This window comes from Lichenostomus cassidix, chromosome 3, assembly GCF_008360975.1.
Source record: "Lichenostomus cassidix isolate B80296 chromosome 3, HeHo_3.0, whole genome shotgun sequence".
Lineage (NCBI taxonomy): Eukaryota > Metazoa > Chordata > Aves > Passeriformes > Meliphagidae > Lichenostomus > Lichenostomus cassidix.
Genome location: NC_139483.1, coordinates 105,733,593 through 105,757,061, shown reverse-complemented (window position 1 = coordinate 105,757,061; position 23,469 = coordinate 105,733,593). Strand labels below are relative to the sequence as shown.

General features: G+C 43.3%; 3 protein-coding genes across 9 annotated transcripts in view; 1 reads left to right on the top strand and 2 right to left on the bottom strand.

Moving 5' to 3' along the window:
• ITSN2 (intersectin 2) overlaps positions 1-1,918 on the top strand; it is an 80,327-nt gene extending 78,409 nt beyond the window's left edge. For all 7 annotated transcript variants that reach the window (XM_085056990.1, XM_085056993.1, XM_085056994.1 and 4 more), the window contains one exon: positions 456-1,918. In XM_085056990.1, coding sequence (XP_084913116.1) covers positions 456-613 — 158 coding nt within the window. In that variant the 3' untranslated portion in view covers positions 614-1,918. The remainder of the gene's footprint in view (positions 1-455) is intronic.
• A 459-nt stretch (positions 1,919-2,377) lies between these two features.
• Positions 2,378-11,757, bottom strand: FAM228B (family with sequence similarity 228 member B). Its single transcript, XM_085056996.1, has 6 exons — positions 11,594-11,757; positions 7,940-8,035; positions 5,868-5,942; positions 5,047-5,244; positions 2,939-3,015; positions 2,378-2,548 (listed from the first exon to the last, which is right to left on the bottom strand). Exons 2-5 carry the CDS (start codon positions 8,021-8,023, stop codon positions 2,941-2,943), a joined length of 432 nt encoding a protein of 143 aa, XP_084913122.1. The 5' UTR covers positions 8,024-8,035; positions 11,594-11,757; the 3' UTR covers positions 2,378-2,548; positions 2,939-2,940.
• Positions 11,758-17,062: 5,305 nt separating this feature from the next.
• LOC146440366 (uncharacterized) lies at positions 17,063-18,602 on the bottom strand. Its single transcript, XM_085057432.1, has one exon. The coding sequence runs from the start codon at positions 18,532-18,534 to the stop codon at positions 17,623-17,625; it is 912 nt and encodes a 303-aa protein (XP_084913558.1). The 5' UTR covers positions 18,535-18,602; the 3' UTR covers positions 17,063-17,622.
• Between the last annotated feature and the right edge of the window lie 4,867 nt (positions 18,603-23,469).

Genomic DNA, 23,469 nt, shown 5'->3' with positions numbered 1-23,469 from the left:
CTAGTGGCAGTAATTGTTGAAGGTCATTATTCTTGTGAAAAGCATGACATATAAGCATAATTAAAAGTCAGCTGAGCCAAATAGCTGATTTTTGTATTATCTTTGTAGCACCTCAGCTGATTTGTAAGCAGGTTCCATCACCTAATTCTGACCTGCCGACTCTTAACTGAGAACACTTGAAATTGAGTTTCTGAAATATTTCCTAAGACTGTCTTTAAAGCCCTTAGCTCAAACTGTGACATCCTAATTCCACAGCATTTGTCTCTTCTAAAAAGGCCCTTTTTTATCACTGCTGGTTGGTTTACACAGGGCTGGGGTCCAATCAAACCGGAAGCTTGGGAGCAGTGCTCTGGAACTGGACATGTATCACACAGCATTGCATTAGCCTGACTCGCTCAGATTTTCTAAGCTTAACATCTTCACGTAATGAAATTCCTTATTCACTTGCCCAACAGATTTTTTGGGTCGCACTGAAGTTCCAGTAGCAAAAATCAGAACAGAACAAGAGAGCAAAGGTCCCACAACTAAGCACTTACTGCTGCATGAAGTTCCAACAGGAGAAGTCTGGGTGCGCTTTGACCTGCAGCTCTTCGATCAGAAAACACTCCACTAAGAACACTTATTTTTAATTTATGAAGGACAAATGAAGCTGACAGCCTGAACATCTTTTGGTAAAAGTTTCCTTGCCCCATGCTGGTTATTAAGCAAGAGTTCCTGCTGCTTCTGTATTTCCTCTTAGTTCCCAGTTGCGCTTAGTTCCTTGCAGTTTTCCGAGTTGTTGTTGATCTATGCAAACACAAATGTTACTGTAAATATAGTACTATAGCTCAGTGCCTTTTTATTATGTTGGAATATCTTGGGTTTGGATGCCAATGTTTCCATTTTCAGGGCCATAAAAAGTATTATATAGAAATGTGGCACCAAGCTGTTTGTATATTTTACCACTTAGTCTGACAGACAGACTGAGGAATGGTTTAAGCTCAGCACTAGAATCATTCCATTTGAAATCTTAAAAGTGATATCCACTGGAATTTTCCCATCTCAGGATGATAGTTTTAACGGTTAAATGCTGAAGAAGCCTTAGCACTGGAGAAGTCTCCGATATATTGTATATTCTTTAAGAATCAAGTATAGTTCTTTACTTGACTTTAGTTCTGCACTGGAATCAGTAACTGCTACTTGATTTTCTGCTTCAGTTTGATTTATCATTCTCTGCTGAGACAATGTGGTTGTGAAGAATAACTAGAAAAAAATATTTTAAATACTGTGACCCACAACAATGTGGCAAAATACTCTTCAGCTCTTCGGGTTTTTTCCTAAATATAAGTTATTTGTGTACATTTCCTTGGTCTTGCAGACCTCCATGTGAATCTTGAAGCTTTGACATTGCCAACATGTATATAGAGAGTAAAATATAAGTTTATTAATTTGTCTACAGATGTTTATTGATGCATAGTGATTTTAAAAAAGTATATTTTATTGTACAGGGGAATGTGAAATAATGAGAAAAACCTATAGGATTTGTTCAAGAAAAGTTTATTACAAGTTTAAAAGGTTTGCTCTGGGGGAACTGTCACCCCAATACAAACCTGTAAAATGAACTGGTTGAAAGCAAAAACTTTCTCTTGGCATCAAATCAGGGATGGTTTAAAAAAAAGAAAGTTTGTTTATGAATATTTGATACATTGTAACCATTTTACTGCCTCCTTAAACTGCTTTGTTGCAGAAGCACAGCATGCAGTTCTGAGCAGTCTGTGCCCTTGTTTTCCACGGGTGCAGAAATTCCTCCTGAAGTCTGGCAGTTTCCCACCCAGTCACCATCTGTGCACCCTCCTGTTACTGAGTCAACCTCTGTTACTTTTAACAGTTTTCTGTGGTTCAGTATTTCTAATCCTAAATAAAACTCAAATCTTGGCAACTCTTGAGAGATTGTGTCTGTACGGTGGGAGTTTGGTGAACAGAGAAAATTCTGTTTCCAGGCTTTGAGCCCAGAGCTGCTGAGCAGCCACAGCAGCAGGGAGAGGGGACTGCGCTGGCACGGGAGAGGGACTGGTTTGAGGGCACTGGCAGCAGCTGCTGCTCTGCACCGACTCTCCAAAAAGCACCACGTGTTTTGTACACCACCACGTCCCATCTCCTCTCCCCTACTTATTTCCTGCCTTCTCAAAACACCTGTGTATGTTAAAACTTTGATTTACTGCTTGGACACTGTCTCCAGTAGAGAACAACAGCACTGTCTTTACTGAGCTCAGCCTTAGATAAACCTCCTAAAATAGCAGGTTTTGGCCTATAGAGCATAAACTGGAGCTCGGAAGAAGAGGAGCAGTATCTCACACGTTTCTTTGGCTGCTGGGTAACAACATTTCAGACCTACATGTTTAAGACAGTAAGTTTATTGCAGTTTGCCCAAAGACGTGGCCTGTTCTTACTTGCTTTGGCAGCACATGTAACCTATTTTTGTAAAGGGTACCTTTGATGGCTGTGCTTGGTGCTGTAGTCAGGTGACATCATTGGCTTTGTGTCATTGTGCTGGTTGATGTCTTTCATCCTTTAAAGAGAAGGAAAAACTGTTGCTGTGCTTCTGTAAAGATCAGCTGAGCAGTCAGGTTATTTCCTTCTACAGAGCACACACTGAGCTTGCCTGGGAACTCTTCAACCCCCCTTAGGACATCCCCAGTGCTGCCACAATGGATTTGAAATGAGGCAATCAACCCTCCCCCCTGCCATTGCTACTGTGCCTCAAAATTTGGGCTTAGTATAGATCCAGACTGTGTTCCTGGGGAAAATCATGTTCAAATACTCTTAGGCTTAAATGCAGTAGGAGCTAGCTAGTAAAAATAGAATGTGCTCCTCTACACCAGCCCTGCCAGCAACACATCAGTTAACATGCTCCATTAACTTCCTCCTGGTCAAAGTGGGACTCCAAACCTCCTCGCACCTTCAGCAGTCTCTGTACGTCTTGTGGAAGAATGGATCATACTCTGATGGGTCATAATCTTCCAAAAACACATAGCCCTGTGGGAGAAACAGGTACTGGGTCAGGTCTCAGAAGCTATTGGTGGTGCAATAGTGAGAGCAGCCAGTCTGGGTGGGACACAGCCAGGCATGGCGAGAACACAGCACCAGGGTGGTCAAAAAAAGGATTCCCGAATTTTCATACACTGCACCTCAGAAAGCTGGTGACTGAAGTGTAACAGGAAGATTCGTCCATCCATTTTAAATTATCATAGGCATAAACACATAATAAATGATTTCATTAAGCATCCAGAAATAATTACAGACTAAAATGCTAACCTTAACTAGGACACTCAAGACAATGTAAATTTTACTGGAAAGTGTTCTTCCAGAGAAGGAAGCCCTGAGATTCACTCAGTTGGTCAGAGCATGGTGCTAATAACACCAAGATTGTGGGTTTGATCCCAGAATGGGCCACTCACTTAAAAAGTTTGACTTATGATTCTTCCAACTCAAAATATTCTGTGATTTCAGCAAAACATATTAAAAAGAAAAGACAAAACAGGAGTGAGTGAGCCCTCATGAGCCACAGCCTTTGGCAGGTCACTGGTCTGCAAGATCCCAGCTCCAAGTGTGTGTTCATGAGCTGTTTTTTCCATCTATACCTTGAAATAAAGACCTGAACCCACACCTCATGGCCACAGCATCAATAACCCTGCAACAGGAGAAGCAGAAGCCTAAAAGCAGGGAAGAGAGCAGGAGAAAAAGGGCAAAGAGAAGGGAGGGAAGGAAAAATATGCATCTGGAATTAACCATATTAACTAACCCACACAAGCGTCTTAAATTCTGCAAAATTTATGATATGCTGCCATGGTTAATGCAAACTTAAGCAAGTAAGTTGTCCTGTAACTGTGAAGGACCTCAGCCTGATTTTCAGACTTGCTGGTGATAGACCTGACACTGTAGAGCTAGGAGAAAAGGTAGAAGCTGATCACTGGTGCTGGTGCGACTCTTCAGGCAGGACACATCCCCATACACCAGCCAGTGCTTCTGGAGGACACCCAGCAAATTCCTGACCTGGCACAGCAGCTTGCAAGATGGACTGATGCAGACCCAGATATGTACATACACCCAACATATCCTAAATCCCAGGGCTTCATCAGGACTGGTTCATGTCTTTGTCATTCCATGCAGTTTAAATGCATGGGTCTGTCACAGCAGGCCTTTGAAAGAGAGATTATTTGGTCTCATTAAAACAACATAGCTCCCATGACATTTTCATATCTGGATGAGTAGCTTGTTTACGATTCCACTGTGAAGTGGTTTCCAGTGACAACAAATGCCTGCTCTTGATAAAATGCCATTCTTTTCATGGCAGATTACATAACTACTTTTATTTTTCTCTATTTTCATTCCTGAGATGCAGAAAGTTTAGTCTTGGGACCTGATACTCAAGAGTGATGTGAAACAAAGAATAAAGAAAGAAGAAAACTGACAAGTATTTTTTACAGTGACTGCAATTTTTTTGAGTACTGAAACACGTGGAACTACAAAATCCATGGGCTGAGTCTATTACATGCCTGCAGACTTAAGAAAATTGTTTGTATCTCCCTGTTCCCATATTTTTTTCTTTTACGAGGCTTGATCAGTAGCGTCCAAGGCCACAAAATCATTTCACTCATGCTCTGCCAACAGAGTGCAGTACTGCTGTAGCTGAACTTCTGAGACATGAAGAGTGCAGTCCATTGCCTGCTCACTCAGCCTCTGGTTTCAGCTGACAGAGTTCAAGGTTTTCCCACTAAATGGTACAGCTCACAGAGGAAACACACATCAATATGGTGTCTCATCATATTCAGACCCCAGCATGTGTTCACTGCACCAAGCAATGCTGCTGTTCATATCTGATGGTGAACTTAAACAGTTCTAACACATCACCATTACAGAAGTCCTTGGGAAAAATAAGTTACAGGTAAAGTATATCTGAACTCCAGGTTCCTCAATCAACAGGGAACAACAACTAAACCCCTGATCTTTTCCACAGCCCTCTGTATGCAGCCCTCTCCAGGACAGAAATGTACTTTTCACTGATACCTTCTTTGTACAGTAGTTTAAATATTGAGAGAATTGTTCTTGTTTCCTTTTCAGCAATTCTTCCATTGACTGCCTGTCCATTCGGTCCCTCATTTTCTTCATAAGTGGGTCTGAAACATCCTCAAGGTATTTTTTGTACAGGATCTCAGTCCTTCTCAGATCTAGGAAATCACTGTGCCTAAAAAATTTGTCCACCTCCTGAGGAAGAAATGGAAAATAAAAACCATATAAACTATTGGCTAACGACATTAAAGATTCTACAAGTGAAGCTTTGCAGCTTGGCTGATCTGACTGCTCACTGCTCCAAGGCACCTGTTTTCCAGCCCTTCTTTCTGCTCCTCCCTCTCTCTGCTTCCCACTACCTGTTTCCAAGATCACCCTTTCAGGAACTCTGGAATTCAGACCCTTAATTTTTGAAGCCATGGTGCAAGGCTGACAGAAAATTACTCACTTTTTCCCATCAGGTTATGGAGCTGAAATCACTGCAGAGCAGGGAGCTCATGACTGTGCAAGAGAGGCAGCAGAAGGCCCTTTCCTGCAGCACTGACAACCTGCTAAATCAGCACCACTGTCACCAATTACCCAAACTTACAGAACACGTATTAGGTGCAAACAGGGAGTTCAAGTCACCTGTGATTCACATTTAGGGTTACTACTTCAGTCCTATCCAGAGGAGATTGAAAAGGTCAGAAAGTCATACCTCTGAATGAGTTTTCCAATACAGACAATTAACATTTTCTCATGAATCAGAGATTGGAAACTAAAAGCACTAACGTGCAGGAAAGCACATGGCAAATGAGAAAAGAGTTACCACTTCTTACCCTCACAAAACTATTTTCTCTGTCCAATATGCACCGAACAGAAGCAATGATGTCTCGGCTTTGATCAGGTGCTGCCTAACAAAACATCAAAAAAACCCACATGAGGTAAAAGCAGGACTTCGAGTAGGAGTTAGATTTACTTTAAAATTCAAAACAATTACTGGTGGTGTGATAAAAGGCAAATTATACCATAACCCAGCTGGCAAATCCTTGCAAGATTTGCTCTGAACAGTTGGGTTGAGTAGCAACAGAAAAGTGTGGGAAGAACTGCAATGAGAACTGGAATGCACATGCTCAGACCATCCTCCTTGGCTGCTCCTCACCATGACCAAACACCACTTGCTCCTTGCCTCTATTTCTTACCTGTGCCAAACATGTGGCTCATTAACTCAGCTCCTGCACTCCAGCCAAGGAGTACAGGCAGTGCAGACCAAATCTATCATTTGGGGATGGAATGCATTTTGTGATAGAATGGAAAATTAGCCAGCTGCTCCTGTACTTAATATTGCTTTTTGATTCCAATAGACAGTGTAGTTTTCAGTCATGTCTGCCCTGGCCCTGCTGACCAGCTCCATACTCCAAAAGGTTTATTACACTGACATGAGCAGGACATCATACATCAGAGCAAGCAAGGAAGAGACGAGTAAAAAAAAAAACAAAAACACCAAAAACAAATGAGAAAGAGGAAATCTAAATTTCTGGCACATATTAAGACCCTTTAATCCTACTATTTGAAACAACTGGTATGATGTATTACACCTGACAGATTTACTTCCCATAATCACAGATCCTTTTTAAAACCAGCACCATGACAGCAGCACAGAGACCATCACTCTAGCTGAGCAGAACCATCACTGGTGAACAGGGGAGAAGTTTTCCTATAGGATGATACATGTCTGAAGAATCTTTCAGAACTAAAGGAGTTGTGTCTCCTTTGACTGAAGGAATTAAGTCTCTTCCCCCTGGAGAACAGCAGAGCCAGGGGGAGCCTCAGCACAGTACTACTTACAGAGAGCTACAAAGAGAATGGAGGCTCTCACTTCACCTGAAGCTGCAGGGGGAAGACAAGGGGTAAGAGGAATAAGTTGCATAGGCAGAGGTTTCATCTCAATATAAGAAAGAAATTTTTACAATGAGATCAGTCATTCACTGAACAACCTCCCCAGGGATGTGGTGAAGGTTTTCAAGCTGCAATTGGACAGGGAGCTAGATACCCTCATCTAGTGTCTCTTTCCCATTAAAGGCTGGACCAGGCAATCTTCCAAGGTCCCTCCCAGCCTGGGCTGTTCCATGAATCCATGATTCTAACTAGTCACAAGCTTGTTTCAGCTTTTATGGGAAACTTTTCCACACACCAAACTGCAAGTAACTCAATAAAGCTTCCTAAAAAGGATGCAAGTTTGATAAAACCCATTTAATCTGTTGCTATTTACCAAGTTCTCTAATCTCCTTCTCTATTACAAACATCTCTAAGATTTTACAGAACTTTGCAAACAACAGTTTTTCATTCTTCCCTTCGTAACTTCTGTTTCATTCCTCCACTCACACCTTCACACAACAGAAGCCCTTCCTTCTGTATTAGCCAATCTTTGGCAATACATTCCTTCCCAAAACATCTGCTGCAATCAAAAGTATTTGTTGTGCCATTCTGCTGGTGCTGAGGAGAACCTCTGGATAAATGTAAAGAAAGGAAAAGGTCTGCATAAAAAGACAACCTGCTTTACAAAGATCAGGTTCTCACCCAGGTTCCACCACCAAGCCACAAACTAGGATGGAATAGTAAGAAGTAATACAACTGCAATACCCATTTCTGAGTGTGCCATGGAGGGACAGACTGAAGCACAAAGCTCCTGCTCAGGGCTCAGAGATTAATTCAGGCACATGCCAAAGATGGCAGTCTGGGAGCACAGACAGACCAGAAAACACTGTCCAGAATCTCAGTGGGATTAGGTGACCAGTTCCAACACAGGAGCCCAGTTACACACAAATGCCCTGGGATCCCAGTTACAGATACTGGTTTCCTGTGTTCTTCAGCAGAACCTACAGCAGAAGGCATGTTGGGGGCCACTCACCTTCCAAGGCTGTTGCCGATTGGCTCTTCTCACAGGTTTCTGATTTGCAAATCTTTGTAGCCAGGGAACCTTCACACTTCCCATGCTTGGACTAGTCTGGGAAAAACATTCAAACAGTCAAAACCATATAAAACAATTTTTTAACAGCAAGAACTTCATTTCCTTACAATTCCTACCAATCAATGAAACAAATCCCTACAGGAATTCTAACTGCTGGTACCAGCAGCATTTTCCTGTCACAGTAAGTGAAACAGAGAGATGAAGTATCAGGTTTTCAGTCAGATACTGCCTCTGGTGGGACTGTCTGTCCTCATCTCCACAAACCATGGACAGTACATTTTGTTTCAAAGAACAGTGATTGACAAATTATTTTAAAATGTCTGTCAGCTTTGGAAACATTTCAGAGTTATCAAATTTCACCTCCAGACTATAACTTCTTCCCTTTGTGCCTTTTTCAATCACATAAAAGTCCCTTTCAAGTAACTGCCACATCCCACTCCAGGGATGGCTACATTTTATTGGTTTTTAAAGTTAGGTCTACTAGATGAAGCTTATGCTGAAGTGCTAACTGAGCTCCAGCTAGAAAATTCCATCTCCTCTTTTGTATGTGCATCAGGGTATCTGGATTGAATTACAATAGAGACAGTGGGACTACAGAGGCAAAATGCCCTTTACAGGAACCTCCATTTAAACCCCTATTTCAGATTCATGGGACACACACTACTTTCAGGAAACAATAGATTCACAACATTATTTACCTAAAGAGTGGAACAAAAAAAAAGCTTATTTCTGCAGAGATACTGACCTCAAGTCTTCAGCCATATCTTTCAGTTACAAAAAAAAAAAAAAAAAAAAAAAAAATCTGGTCTTCAATTAATCTAGTTAAAAGAATCTGCAAAAATTCTCTGAATCAGGTATTCATAAAACAACCAATTTTTGTATGAGACAACATTTAAGAGTTTATTCTATCCAGTCCAGCACTTTAGTGACAATATCTGACTCCCAAATGACCTCTCGAGTGCAGACTCAAATTTCTCACCATCAATTCGAGGTAAAGTCTTTACATCTTGTTTCATTTCATATTCCCTGCCCTTGTCCACTGACAAAAAACATCTGCTGGGATATTCCTGCATCCTCACAGAAATGCTTTCCTGTCTTTTCTGACAGAGAGTCAGAAACCACAGGAAAGCGTATGTTGGAAGGGACCTCAGGAAGTCACCTGGTCCCAATGCCAGCTTGAAGAAGAGCAAACCTCACAGACAAGGATTGCTCAGGGCCTTGCTGAGCCATGTCCTGAAAATTCCCTTCCTCAAATGGGCAAGCTCACATCCTTCCCTCCAACTGCTTCTGTAAAAGAAAAATCCTCATTTCCTCCATGTATCATAGGTCAAACCAAATTAAGGGGAAAAAACCAATGTAATGCATGTGGTGCAAAGAACCTTCTTTCCCTTCTGCATAGTTCTGCAAGATTTCTATTCTTTCATCAGACACAAGGGAAACTAAAAGATTTGCAATGGAATAGGTCACAACCTCCCAGTCCTCTATGGGATTTTCTCAGCTCTGTAAGACAGCCTCCAAACCCAGAAATACATACTGCCCTTAGCAGTGTGGGCAGGCAGCAGGCACTTCCTCTGCAGTGATTCCCTGCCTTCTTTGTACAGAGGAGACAACAGACACAGAGGAAAACAGGGGATTACAATTAGGATACACGATTTTGGAAGCAGGTGTTCTGCCACTATCCATCTGGAAATAAACACATTTTTTGTCTATTTGTGGCCCCTGCAGAGAGCTGTGCCTGCCGTGGAGGCTGGTGTTCCCTGTGAGAAAGAGTTTCCCTTTTTTCCAGACAGACCAAACCAACTGAGTTCCAGGAAAGCATATCCAATTCCCTGGTCTCTGAGGAGCAGCAGAAGGATTCTCACAGTTTATCCTTCATCCTGCAACAACCAGTTAAAGGAAACTGCACTGTGTGACCTACACAGATAAACAACAGCACCTTGCACCCTGGTTAGCACTGACCCCATTTCTGATACCCTGGACAAGCCTGAGATGAGGAAAATACATATTATAATATTTCTAAGCTTATAAAACAAGTAATGCAAACAAAATTCCAACCATTAGCCTACCTTCTCTCTATTTTCCATAACTAGTATTAAGACTCCCTCTTCATCCATCTCACAAATAAAGACTGAGCACAAAGCAAAGGAGGTGTTTGACCTCAGAGAATTGGGATCCCAGGGGACACAGAACAGTGCAAACACAGAAAATCTGCCTTGAGGAACCCACAAGTAGTAAAGACTCTATTTGCAGGATTTCCACCTCCCACCCCCTATCTTCATAACTCAAGCTGCCACTGAATCTTAATCTTTTCTTTTTCTGCTTTTTTTGGACTCTTGCTAGGAGATGCTAACTCTCCTCTCTGCAAAGGCAGGGCTCCCTGACATGAGACAGCAGCTCTTTTGCAGGTCTTGAAACTAAAGGTTTAATCACAGGCTTAGACAGAAATACAGTAAAGGATTTCCAAAATCTCAGTGGATAAAACAAGCATTTTAGTCAATCTAGCAGTTACAGTCTGCAAATACCAAATCCCATGAGCAGGTTGGCTGTTCTGTATTAGGACATTTGTTTCACTGAGCCAGATCCCTGGAAGTGTTCAAAGCCAGGTTGGATGGGGCTTTGAGCAACCTGGTTTAGGGGAAGCTGTCCCTACCCATGGCAGAGAGGTTGGAACAAGATGATCTTTAAGGTCTCTTCCAACCCAAACCACTCTGTAATGATCAAACCTGAGAATAACCTTGCCTAATAACTTTTGCTAGATAAACATGCAACCTTCTGTGCTGTCAGCAATGTAGCTCTGTATCAGTAGGTTTTTAAGACGGCTTTCTCTTTTTTCCTCAGTTAAAGCAAAAGGTTCACCCCCAAACACCCACCTGCTAAAATTCACACTCTTTGTGCTCAGCAGCTTTGAGAAAACACATTTCAATCGCTCTGTTACAAATATAAGTACCCTCATACACCGCAGTCCTCTCAAAAGCCCCGTTCAGCCATGCAGGCTCTCGTGTCACCACACGGCTGGCACCCTGCAAAAGCACAGCTGGCTGCCTTTCCTGGTGCCTCGGTCCCCTCCGATTGCCTCCGGTGCAGGGACAGAGAACGGTAACAGAACCAGTCTCTAGCTCGAGCAGGACAGCTCCGTGAACAGAACCTTTCAGACCATGAATACTGAGGTAACAACGCGTGTATGCCCGCAGGGTCCTGGCCTGGCCCTGCACTCCGGAGGCAGCGATGGGGTCAAGGCCGGCCAAAGGGAAAGGCCGACATCCCTCCGGGCCCGGCCTGCCGCGCACCCTGCTGCGGCGGGTCCCGCAGGCCTCAGGGATGAGGAGGTGGGCGGCAAAGCTCCATTCCCACCAAACCCATGCCGGGGTCCCTCACTGAGCACGTCCCCGGGAGGCCCAGGGGCAGCATGACAGAGCTCCAAGAGAAGCCACAGCCACAGAACAGCACAGCACCGCACCGCCCCGCTGAGGGGAAAATGGCGTAACACTACACTGACCTCCGTGACCTTCCGCCGAAAAAAAATAGTCCCTCACCCATCACCTACAGCCTCTCGGGATCAGGAGACGCCGCCCATGGGGACAGAGACCCGGCTACCTGTGGGGACAGGGGCACAGAAACCCGTGGGGACAGGGACACGGCAGCCCTGATGTGGCCCCGATGAGACGAGGCGGAGGCACGGCTGGATCCCTCCGCGCCCGGCCACACAGCGTCCTGAGCTGCCTTGGCAACTGCAACGCGCGCGCTCCCTCCGGCAGGGCTTCCCACCAATCAGAGAGGGAGCGCGCGGTGAGTGAGCCAATCAGGAGCGAGGACAGCTCCCGAGCCGAGCCGAGCCGAGCCGAGCCGAGCCGAGCCGAGCCGAGCCGAGCCGAGCCGAGCCCAGCCCAGCCCAGCCCAGCCCAGCCCAGCCCAGCCCAGCCCAGCCCAGCCGCCTGGTTTACCCACAGTTCATTAAATTGTATGACAAGATTTCACACCTCACCCTGCAGTGCTGACCATGACACTGAATCTGAAACTGAAATCAGCCAGAGATACCATCAGATGAGGGAAATGTCAGGGCTTTTCCCCCCAGCAGTGCTGCACTGACAGTCTCACAATAACCGTGAGCCACATAAAGGGGGTGTTTCCTCAAGACCTTTATACTTGATTTTTAAAAATGTATTATTATATTGATTTATCAACGCCCCAGGCAAGACTTGTGCCCGACCATCCTGCCAGTGCCCTGGAATGGGGATCCCCTGCACAGCCCGCTGTAGCCAGGTGAGTCCATCAGCCTGTCCAGGGACTCGTAACAGCAGCGTGTCAGAGTCAAATCCCTTACTTCAGACTGGAAAGAGAGACCCCCTCCTGGACCCCCCTGGCTCTTAGTCTCTATGTTATTAATTTAGTCATTTTTATCCACTGCCGGTGTTTGCCAGCACCTTGAAGGACTCAGGTTGAACAGTTTAAGGAATAACACACTTTATTAACGAATACACTGATCACAGAAGACTGTCACAGAGTTGGGGCAGAGATTGTCATTGACAGTGCACTGACTGCAAGAACAAGCCTGGAGCAATGCACAGACAGGCTGGGATCACCTGAGGAAGTTTGAGATAATCAATCAGCGTGCACAGAGTATGAATACTACACCAGGTGTGCCCATGGGGATAAAGCCAGGGTCAGCCCATCGACCGACCCCAGAAGTCATGATGGAACCTTTCCTAACTTCTCCCCCTCTTAACTCACTGTTACACTGTTTTTTTTTACACTTAGGTGAAGCTTGAGGGACTCTAGTCACACATACTTTTGTTCCTGTTTGGTGTGAAATTCCCTCTCTTTGCTCTCAAAGATACAGTTAATAAAATAGGCATGTGCTCAGGGAGGGGTGGTCAGCCCTCAGAGGTGGGTACTTTGGGCTGGGGGTGTGTGACATTGTTACAATCAAAATGTAAGGAGCAGGGTTTATCTGAGGAGAGTCATTTCACCACAGCTGCTGGTTCAGGAACAGGACATCTTCTCCTGTATCCCTCAGCTGGCAGATGCTGTATGGTTTGTCAGCTATGTGGTAGCACCGAGTTCCCATTCCTGCAGGGATTACAGCAGAGCCTGGCCGTGGGGTCTCCACCCCGCTCCACCCTCCGTTTCATCCCTCAGCATCTGCTTCAGGCTGCAGGGAGTTTGCACAGGAAACTATCATGGAATGAATTCCGTGCTTGCCAACCGCATTCCTGCCTGGAAGTAGCAACTGCATTTTACCCAAAAATTTCCTAATGTTACAGCTTCTGTTGGAATGTGACTATAACTTTAGCCTCAAGATTTTTTTCCCCTGCTGTCTCTAATTTTCCCCCATTTTCCCACTTAATCCACCCCATGACTGTAGTCACTCAAGCTTCACAATATCCAAATGGAGTTCAAGAGTGTTTCATGCATTTGTATTGGTTGGATTGTCTGATGTTTGCAGGGGTAGCCAATAGGCTAATTGCCTCATAACAATATGAACTTTAACATACTTTATAGAACTTTATCAAAACAAAAAGCAAAATGTTTAATATCAATAAAACCAATTCCTGCAGCAGCTGGTGATCATCCAAAGAGGGTATCCCTCCAATGATGTCCTGCATCTTTCTTGACCTGTTCCAAAACTTGATGTATTTTCTCCACATCATCAAGGACAGGGATCAGAGTCCTTTGTCCATTTCCTTGAGATTGTTTCAGCAATTGTTTTAAGTCTTCATGTTGTAACACTTTTCTGCTCTTGGTGAGATTTGTTCCAATAGGGGTGGGCAGCAGCTCTTGAATCAGCGTTTAGTTAAACCATAACAATTGGTAAGACGTGAAAGGAGCTGAGTAAATAAAATCTCATCCCATAATTTCAATGAATTTACAAATGCAAATGTTTGAGTGATTACCTTTATCTACACTAATGTTTTCTATGAGTATAGAATCACAATGAGTTCTCATGCAAGCATTTCTGTCACCAATATGTACAACTGAACACATTTTCAGCATTTTCTCTAGGATGTCTCAAAATGGCAAACGCTTTTGTTCAGTGTCAAGACAAATGTCTTGAGCTTTGAGATTGCTACTTTCACAAATGACTCCTTGTTACATTTGCACAATGACATCAATACTTTGCCATTTTTTCCCATCCTTTTGGGCCCATACTCTCTGCTCCAGGGTACAGAGTATGGTCCCACTGTGATTTAACCCTCACACAATCATTGGGTATATAATACATACCCAAGCATTGTGCACAGTTAACCCAAAAGCTGTGGCCATGCTGTCAATGACATCACAGGTAAAACTGACAAAATACCATCAGGATTGGAATTTCTCTCCAAACTCAATCACATTATCCCAAATCACTTTTAGAATTTTAGTGGGTAAATTACCTTCTTCACCTCCGCTTATAATTGGAGCTGACATCAACTGTATCCACAGTTGTTCATGGATACAGCTAAGATCAAAGAAACATTGTCTTAGAGTACACCAAATCCACCTATGATCAACTGCTGGTTTTTTCACCCTCCCGCTAAATTAAAATATCCAATGAAAGCCATTGGTTATTTCCCAGAGCCAGACTGTGGAGGGTGTTTCAATTTGTTCAGGTCACTAGTTATCATGAGTAGTTTGTTCATTAATCCCACAGAGTCTCTGCTAGTCTGAATTCCCAATCCTGTTCCCAAGATGCCAGACACATCTCTTTTTGCCTGCTTTTGGGGAGAGAGGGTTCATTTAGGAAATCGTGCTTGTGCATCCTGTGTAAGAGGATGGGGAACAAACTGCTTGGATTGTAGAAACATTATTTTGCTTGAACAATTCAACTTTTTTGAGAGACTATGACAGGTTAAACAACAGCTGTTTTTTATCATATACTGTTCAATTTAATATGTTTTAATGTATTTTTTATCATATAAGGCTCAATTTCAGAGATTTATGGATTATTCAGGGTTGGAAGGCTGGGTAGCAGGATTACATTTCATGACATTTATTTTAAACTCCCCCATTAATCTGAATTTCCTGTTTCACACATCACTCTAATTAGATTAGATTAGACCAACAATCCTGAAACTTTCTTTCACATGACAATATAAGATGTTCTGGTCCAATCCCATAGCTACAGGTGCACTTAACTAATTGATCTATACCTCCCAGTAAGGTCAGGACCAGGCACTATGGTGAGAAGGGTATGTTTCTATCACCATCAGTCAGGGCAAGGAGGGTGTTTTTCTTTTCTGTGTGCTTGTTATGTGATTGTGAATGAAGGAAAGCTATCCTGTCAGGGTACAGAATAATGCCACAAATCAAACCTGTATTACAGCTAAGATTAATGACAGTATTCCCTGTATACATTTAAGGGTGGTGTAGATTAATCCATCCATCCATGTGCAATTCATTCAAAGTTCCTGTAAAAAAAAGAAAACAAAGGAAATATGCTCGGTTGAAAATGCAACCGGCAGGGTTAAGTTAAAGGGGTGTGAAATCCATCGAGAACTGATTCAATGTATTTTTCCTGAGCAATCTCCAGCTTCCCAAGTGTAGAGATTCTTGGGGGTGACTAGTGCCATTGGCACTTTTGCATTTTGAGGCATTTGTACTAATACAGGTTGTCCAGCATAAAACCCAGCAGGGTATTCCCAGGTTTAGCGTGGACCTCTGGAACAATTGTGTTAGCAGATGTGCAGGAGGCTTCTATCTGTTACTCAGTTGGTAAATGGTGTCAAACAATCACAAATGCCACCCAGATTCATGGGTTTTATCAAATCACAGAACCAACCCATTAGTACATTTAACAATACCATTGGGATTATGTGGATAGTGAAATATACAGCAGATTCCTTCTTCTCTGGCCCAATCTTGCACTACTTTACCTGTTAAGCATGTCCCTTTATTACTTTGGATTTCCTCTGGAAGGAAAAATGTACTGAACCGTGAGACACCCACTGAGATTATGCTTTTAGTGGAGGTGCCTCCAGAATTTGGAATGGTTTATTTGGTGTAAATTGAAACAACAGCACACCATCAATGTCCTTTTAAAAATAATTAGATACTTTAACAACACTTGGCAACAATTTAGATACTTTAATATTCCCTGCAGCAGTTGACACGATGTCATTAATGCCTTCCAGACATTCCAGCACACCTGCAGCTGGCATTGAATCCTTACAGGCTATATCTGGGAAGCAGAAGGGTCCCCAAATGATCACATTCTGTCCTCTCCTCATCTGTTCTGCTTGTTTCACCATGTGCACCAAGGATAGCAAACCGTTGCAAGATCTGAATATCTCATTTCTGTCTCATTGAAGGGTAGGTCAGTCAAGTGTATGGGCCCAAGCTGTAGGAATAATCTCTTTTGTTAATAATTCCAATGCATTCTTATGATGGTCAGCCCATTCCCATGGTTTTCTCTTTTTCAGCAAATTATAATTATGGAGGAGCAATAAGAAGCCAGGAATATGATTGCACTGATAATGAAAAGCTTCTACAACTTGTGCAACTCTTTTGCACTAGATGGATTCTTTCCATGGTCTATCTGTTGTAGGGTATCCTGGGAATCAGAAGCAGCTCCTCTAATCCAGCTGACTCCTAGGAATTTAACCTGTACTGGTCCCTGAGACTTTGATTCCAGAACTTCCAATCATAAGTCGATTAGTGTTTCCCAAATATTTTTCATGGTATCTCTGATGCTTTCTGGCTCTTCTCCCCAGATTAGGATGTCATCAGTATATTGTTATACTGCAATGTCACATGGAGTAGCGATCTCTGCTAAGACCTTAGCCAAAACATTATGAGCAATAGTGAGAGAATCTTTTTATCCTTGAGGAAGCCTGCTGAAAGTATACTGAGTCCCTCTCCCCATATAAGCAAGTTAAGGCTTTATCCTGTTCTGGGAGAGGAATCATGAAACATCTGGGGCAGCCATCCGAGTACGGAGCAGCCTCCTGCCCCAGTGTTGCTATCTCTGCAATGTTCGGAACTGCAGCAGTTAAAGCTGCAGCATTTGCATTTAACTGTTGGTAATCAGCTGTAAAACTGTAAAACACCACTGCTGGATTAGCTTCTTTATCAGCCACACCGGTGAATTGTAAGGCAAATGAATCCTCTTAACAATGCCTCTTTTTTCCAAATCTACCACCGCCCTATCAGAGGGTATTGCTTCACATTAGTAACTTGGGAAGTAGGCAGTGGTGTTGATGTCTTAGATTGATACATGTTTCAGAGTCTGACTTATCTCACATTCTTTCAGATTCTGTTTGTATCCCTTGCAACCCTGAGCCTCTCACTGTGAAACTCCATAAAGTTCCATCCAAGAGTTTTCAGGTCTGTCCACAAAGTAAATCAAATTTTAAAAGGTTTGTTTGGACAGCCCCCACCAGCACTTCAGCCTTAGTTAACCATATTTCCCCCAGAGGCCAGACAGAGGCTTTTGCTGTGGGACATTCTTTTATTATTACATCAATTGCTGTAAATTTAATTTTATGGCAACTGGGTATCATTAAAAAAAAATTTGCTGCTTTCTTTGTAATCACTAACATTTGAGCCCCTGTATCAATTAAAAATTCAACCATAATTTTGTAAGGACCAACTTTGAGGAATATTATTTGAAAGTTTGGGCCATTCACTTGCAAGCCACTATACTGCTAATACCCACCAGGCAGAGCAGCTTGTTTCCCTCCCCAGGAATGTGGGGGTTTTGCCATGGATTCTGTCAGATCAATTAAATCCTGTCTTGCTGAAGAAGAGACATGCTCTTCCCGATGCAAAAACTTTTCCTGAGGTTGTTTTTCCTCATCCCTGCTATTTTTCCTCACTGCAGTTAAAGACTGAACCAGCTTACGGATGTCTTCCCTGGAGGCACCACGTAACCAGTACTTAGGTACTCCCAGCTCTCGGGCCTGGCGCCACAGGTCACACCGTTCTTTATCGAATTTGGGTCGCTCATTAGACCTTTCATTAAATTTGGACCTTTCATTAGGCCTTCCATTAAATCTGGACCGGGGAGTGTTAAGCTGGCTGACTCGCCGTTCACGGTCCATAGGCTTCTCCACAGAGGAACTGATCCAGCCTATTCGGTGCCCATAACACACCAGTTCTTGTGCAAACTCGTACCAGGTGGTTACAGGGCTTTGCTGGCCTGGAGCCCAACCAGGATCAGTGTTTGCGTTATTCAGAGCACGAGCAGCCTGCAAGCGGTCTTGGACCTTCACAGCAAATAGTTTGAGAGTATCGGGGAGGCCTCGGATGAGAGGAGTTAAGTGTGCTGGGTTAATGGGAGCCTGCATGGGAGATTTCCTGCTGGGGTCTCTCTCATACATGGCCTGTATGCAGGCTGCCTTCTGCACGGAGACTGCCAAGTCAGAGACGCCCGTGGTTTGAATGACCAGCGGGTCTCCTCTCTCCTGGGGCTCTGCACCGCCTGCCCAGTAGGCAGCCCGAGCAGTTAAGGAGTAATCATGATCTCCCGGGGGGATAGTGAGGAATACCCCCGGTCCCCAATAGCCTCTCGCTTCCTCCTCATTTAGCAGAATCCTGTCTGCCCCGGTAAGGGACATTCGCCACACATACTCAACCTCAGATTCTTCTTCTCGCCTAGAATATTTTTCCTGCAATTGTACTAATTCTTTTGGCGACCAGAGGTTTGTACGTGCAGGAGTGTAAATTTCACTGGCAGCACCGGTTTCAGTCTTAACTAATGGTCTCGAGGAGACCAGACAAGAGTCAGCATCCGAGATCGCCGCACTTTCAGCATCTTTACCAGCACACCAAATGTCCCCATCACAAGTCTCAAGGTCCCTATTATGTGCCAGCTTGTGGAGCCATCTATCCGAAACAGGAGCCTGTTTTTCCATCATCTGCTTCTCTCTGTGTTCAGTGGCAGCGAACAGAGTTTTAAGGTGGTCAACCTCAGTTTTAAGGTGGTCAACCTCGGTTTTAAGATGGTTATTCTGAATCATAAGCTTATCAACTTGGATTCCCAGTTTTTCTCTCGTCTCCTTCTCAAAGGCTAAGGATGACTTTAACACCGCATTTTCTGATTTCAACGCTGTATATTCTACATCCAAAATTTGTTTGGAAACAGGGGTAACCTTAGATTCTTTTGGTACACAAGAAAAACATGCTCCTAAAACTGCACAAATGGCATCTTTACCTCTTCCCACTTTGGATTTTTGCTCAGCCTTACATTGTTCAATGATTTCTACCACTTTCTCTTCATCTTTCCAAAACTTTTGAGCCTGCACCTTCCCAGCCTGGGAAGGGGTACGTTTGTGGTTTTGCATCAGCCTATCCATGGCAATCCTACCGACTGTGCCAATTTTCTGTCAGGTAAAGGCAGGGGAAGGGTTTCCTCGAGCCCTTTATAGTTGATCAGTCTGTCAGCACCCCACGAAAGCTGAGAACCTTGAACCCGATCAGCCTGTCAATGCCCTGGAATGGGGACCCCGCTGCACAGCCCACTGTACTGGAGAATGGGTCAATTAACCTGCTCAGAGTCAAAAACCCTATTTCAGTTTAGAAAGAGAGGCCCCTCCCAGATTCCCCCTGCTCTTAGTCAGTATGTTTCCAGTTTTGTCAAGTGTGCTACCTGTGCTGGAGCCCTTGAAGGACTCACACTAACCGTTTATGGAATAACACACTTTAAAAATATAACAGAAAATTGTGACAGGTTGAGGTTCAAGGATTGCCAGTGATTGTATCTGACTGCAAAAATGTATTCAAAGCAATACATGGATAATTCCTAACAAAAGCTGTCTCAAGATAATCAATCAACATGCAGAGAATAAGGCTCTTACCCAGCAGATGTGCCTGTGGGGTCTGAAGGGAAGAAGACAGGTTTAGCCCAAGGACTGATCCCAGACGTTACAATGAAGACTTCCTGAATTTCTCCCCTTTCTTTACACTTAGGTGGAGCTTGAGTGACTCCAGTCATACAGCAAGGGGTGGCTGTACCTTGGGGGTGGGTAACTTTGGGATGGAAGGGTGTGACAGCATTACATCTGAGCTAACCTTGGGACGAAGGTGTGCTGTGTTACCCCCGAGGAGAGCGATTAGCCAACAGCAAGTCATCTTCTCTAATCTCCCTCAGTTTGTTGAAAATGATGCAACTTTTAATTTTTTTTAGTGTAACTTTACATAAAAGGGGTTTGTTCGCCTTTACCCAGGGGGATGGGCATTGAAGTTTCTCTTCAAAAGACTCTGTTCACTGGGTAAGGCCTGATGAGTTTAAATTCTACAAGATTGGAAGTAGCCAGAAGATAGAGAGAAGATAAACGAACATTAACAAACATTAGCCCCTGGGGCGGCTGGAGACACCTGGTCTGGGAAAAGATTGATAAGAGAGACCAAAGAATGAGGACCAAATTAGCACCTAAGGCAAAGGGATCAATAACCAATAGTTGAGTGAATACTAAGAACATTGCCATTTAAGACCAATGATTGTGAATTTCTTTGGGTTTTGTATGTATAACTATGTGAAAAGTCTACCATAGAGCCATGTGTGATGGAATGATTTTCACTGCACAACCCTGGCATGTGTGGATGAAATAATTTCTATTGCACATCCTGGTCAGAGTAACATACTGGCCAGAACAAAGTAATGCCTTGATTCTCTAACACTGAAGAGATGTTGAAGGAGAGTTTCTGTTTCTCCCATAGTTTCAGTTACAATATGACTATAGCCTCAAGATTTTTCCCAGTTTTCTTTAATTTCTTGCCCAATCATTTTCCCATACTGTCCTAGTGCTGACCATTTAAAAAGAAAATAATTTTGGTGTTCGGTCAAGCCCAGCCCAGAAAACGCTCCCAAACCCCTCTTTCTGCTCTGTTCTGATGACTGTAGCAAATTTTATCTCATTTGTTAATGTTTTCACTGTGGACCGTTTCCTCAGCAAGATTAAAATTAATTGCCAGGGAAAAAAAAGATCCAGAAATTCTTACACTATAAAACATAAATGGATTTTCATGGTCTTTGTGAGAAAGAGGACCATTTTCCTGCCAATCAATTCTACTGCTTTTTTTTTTTTTTTTTAAATAGCATTTTGGGTTTTGTTACTTTTTTTTTTGTTACATTTCTTCTGCTGAAACTCCTGAATTTCACATGGAGGAAAATATGTTTTCCAATATAAAAGGGAAGGGGAATGAACATTTATACATCTACCTTTTTACAAAAGAGGGAAAATGAATTAACTGCAGGCTTTGCTGTGTGACAGCCTTGTCAGCACAAAAAGCATGTGGAAAATGCAGTTATCATCGGGTATAAAGGAAAGCCAAGTCTCTGCCATCGACCTTTGGCTTTAATGTGAGAGATCAAGAGCTTCCTGGGAAGTGACAGCAGAGGTAGAAACTCTGTGAAGCCAGAGCACAAAGCAGCAATAATGGCAGGGAGCACAGGGCTCTACTAAATCCCAATGTTCTCTCAGCATCAGAGTCCAGTGCCAGGGGTACAGCCCAGCTGACTTGCAAGGGTGATTGCTAATTTCACTTTGATTTTTGGAAGGAAGATGCCATTTAAGCGACATTTTGAAGGAGTTCTTTTTAACCACTTTGTGTTCAGGGATTCTGCCTGCAAAGCAGATGGACACAGAACCATTCTCTGGCCCTGAGACCAGCCAAAATGGAATGTGCTGTGCCCATGCTATAACCCCAAAGCTGTGGCTGTACCAGAACGCCTGTGGGGAGCATAGATCTAGATTCAATACCAGGAAAAATTTAAAAGTATTTTTGCCTAATTCTAGAGAAACAATGACAGCAGTAGCTGCCAAGTTGCTATCACTGGTGCAGCACATGAAACAAGCCCATTCTGCTATCCAATGACAGCTCTGTCTGTGCCCAGAATCACAGAACCAGACAATCATTTAGGTTGGAAAAGAAAGATCATAGAGTCCAACCATTAACCCAGCACTGCCAAGCCACCACTAAACCTTGTCCCTCAGTGCCACATTTACATGTCTTTTAATACTTCCAGGGGTGGTGACTCCAACACTGCCCTGAGCAGCCTGTTCCAGTGCTTCTCAACCCTTTTGGTGAAGAAATTGTTCCTAATATCCAATCTGAACCTCCCCTTATGCAACCTGAGGTAATTTCCTCCTGTTTTATCACTTGTAACTTCACAGAAGAGCCTGACCCCCTCCAGGCTCCTGTCAGGGAGTTGTGGAGAATCAGAAGGTTCCCCCTGAGCCTCCTCTTCTCCAGGCTGATCCCCCCAGCTCCCTCAGCTGCTCCTCATCAGACTTGAGCTCCAGACCCTTCCCCAGCTCTGTTCCCTTCTCTGCACACACTCCAACCCCTCAATGTCCTTCCTGAATTGAGGGGCCCAGAACTGACTCCAGGATTCAAGCTGTGGCCTCACCAGTGCCCAGCACTGGGGACAATCACTGCCCTGGTCCTGCTGCCACACCATGGCTGGTACAGCCCAGGTGCCACTGTGTTACTCAGCCCTAAGCCTGCCTGGTTCAAGAGCCACATAATTTTTCATATGAGCTTTTTTTTTTTTTCTTCCCCGCTACTGGAGGAAGGCAGAAAGTGTAAAGCTGGAAGATTGTAAAAAATGCCAACACTTTCAAAATCCTGTAACAATATCCAAACAAATTATTTGTTCTTGCAAATAGTCACATTGCTTATAACTGGCCACTGTTCCTAAGTAAAGACTAATGCTTAGTTTTTCCAGGGCCAGATTTCCAGTAAAAAATATTTGCAGTGCACAGTGTTTATTCTTCAGAAAAACTAATACTTCATGAGTATAGGTATAAGTATTTTTAATTTTCAGATGGAAATAGCACTGTCTTAATTTGAGTGCAGGATAGGGTGAGGAGGACTTGAACTTGAAAAAAAAGCATCTCCATTACAGCAATTCTGTGTATGATTTTTAAAATTGTTGATTTAATTTTTTTTTATTTCCTTGTGTTGCTATAGCAGACTACTTTAGAAAACAGTAGCTGAATCAACAGAAAACTTGGACTTCATCAACCTCAAGAGTGCTCATTAGGAAATAAGATATAGAAGTTTGAAACATTATCCAATTTGAACAACAAATTGCTGCTTTATAGCATTCCAGCTGCTGAATTCCCTTATGTTTTCTCAAGACCATTTGAGGCCTTGCTGCTCATAAAAGGACTACCCTACACATCTGCCCTCTAACTTTCTTAACTAAATTGAAAGTGATGTCTTCAATATTTGGCTCTAGATGCTCTGCTTTATCTTTCTAATGTTGTCTTTTAGCCTGTTTCCAGATAACATAATTATTAATATCACTAAGCAAAGTAAGTTCTCTAATGGCATTACAGCTATGCAGGGCACCACAGGCCCAAGGGACAAAGGAAATTGCTACATTAACACATTTTCAGACTGTTCTGTACGTCTTTGAATAATAAACTATATTTTTAGCATGTGAATTTGTATGGTCAATGACTGCAATAAAAAGTTATTTTAAACTGCAGTGGATTGCGAAGTTCTCTGGGGACAGTGAGGGAGGGACTACATCACTACAGGAC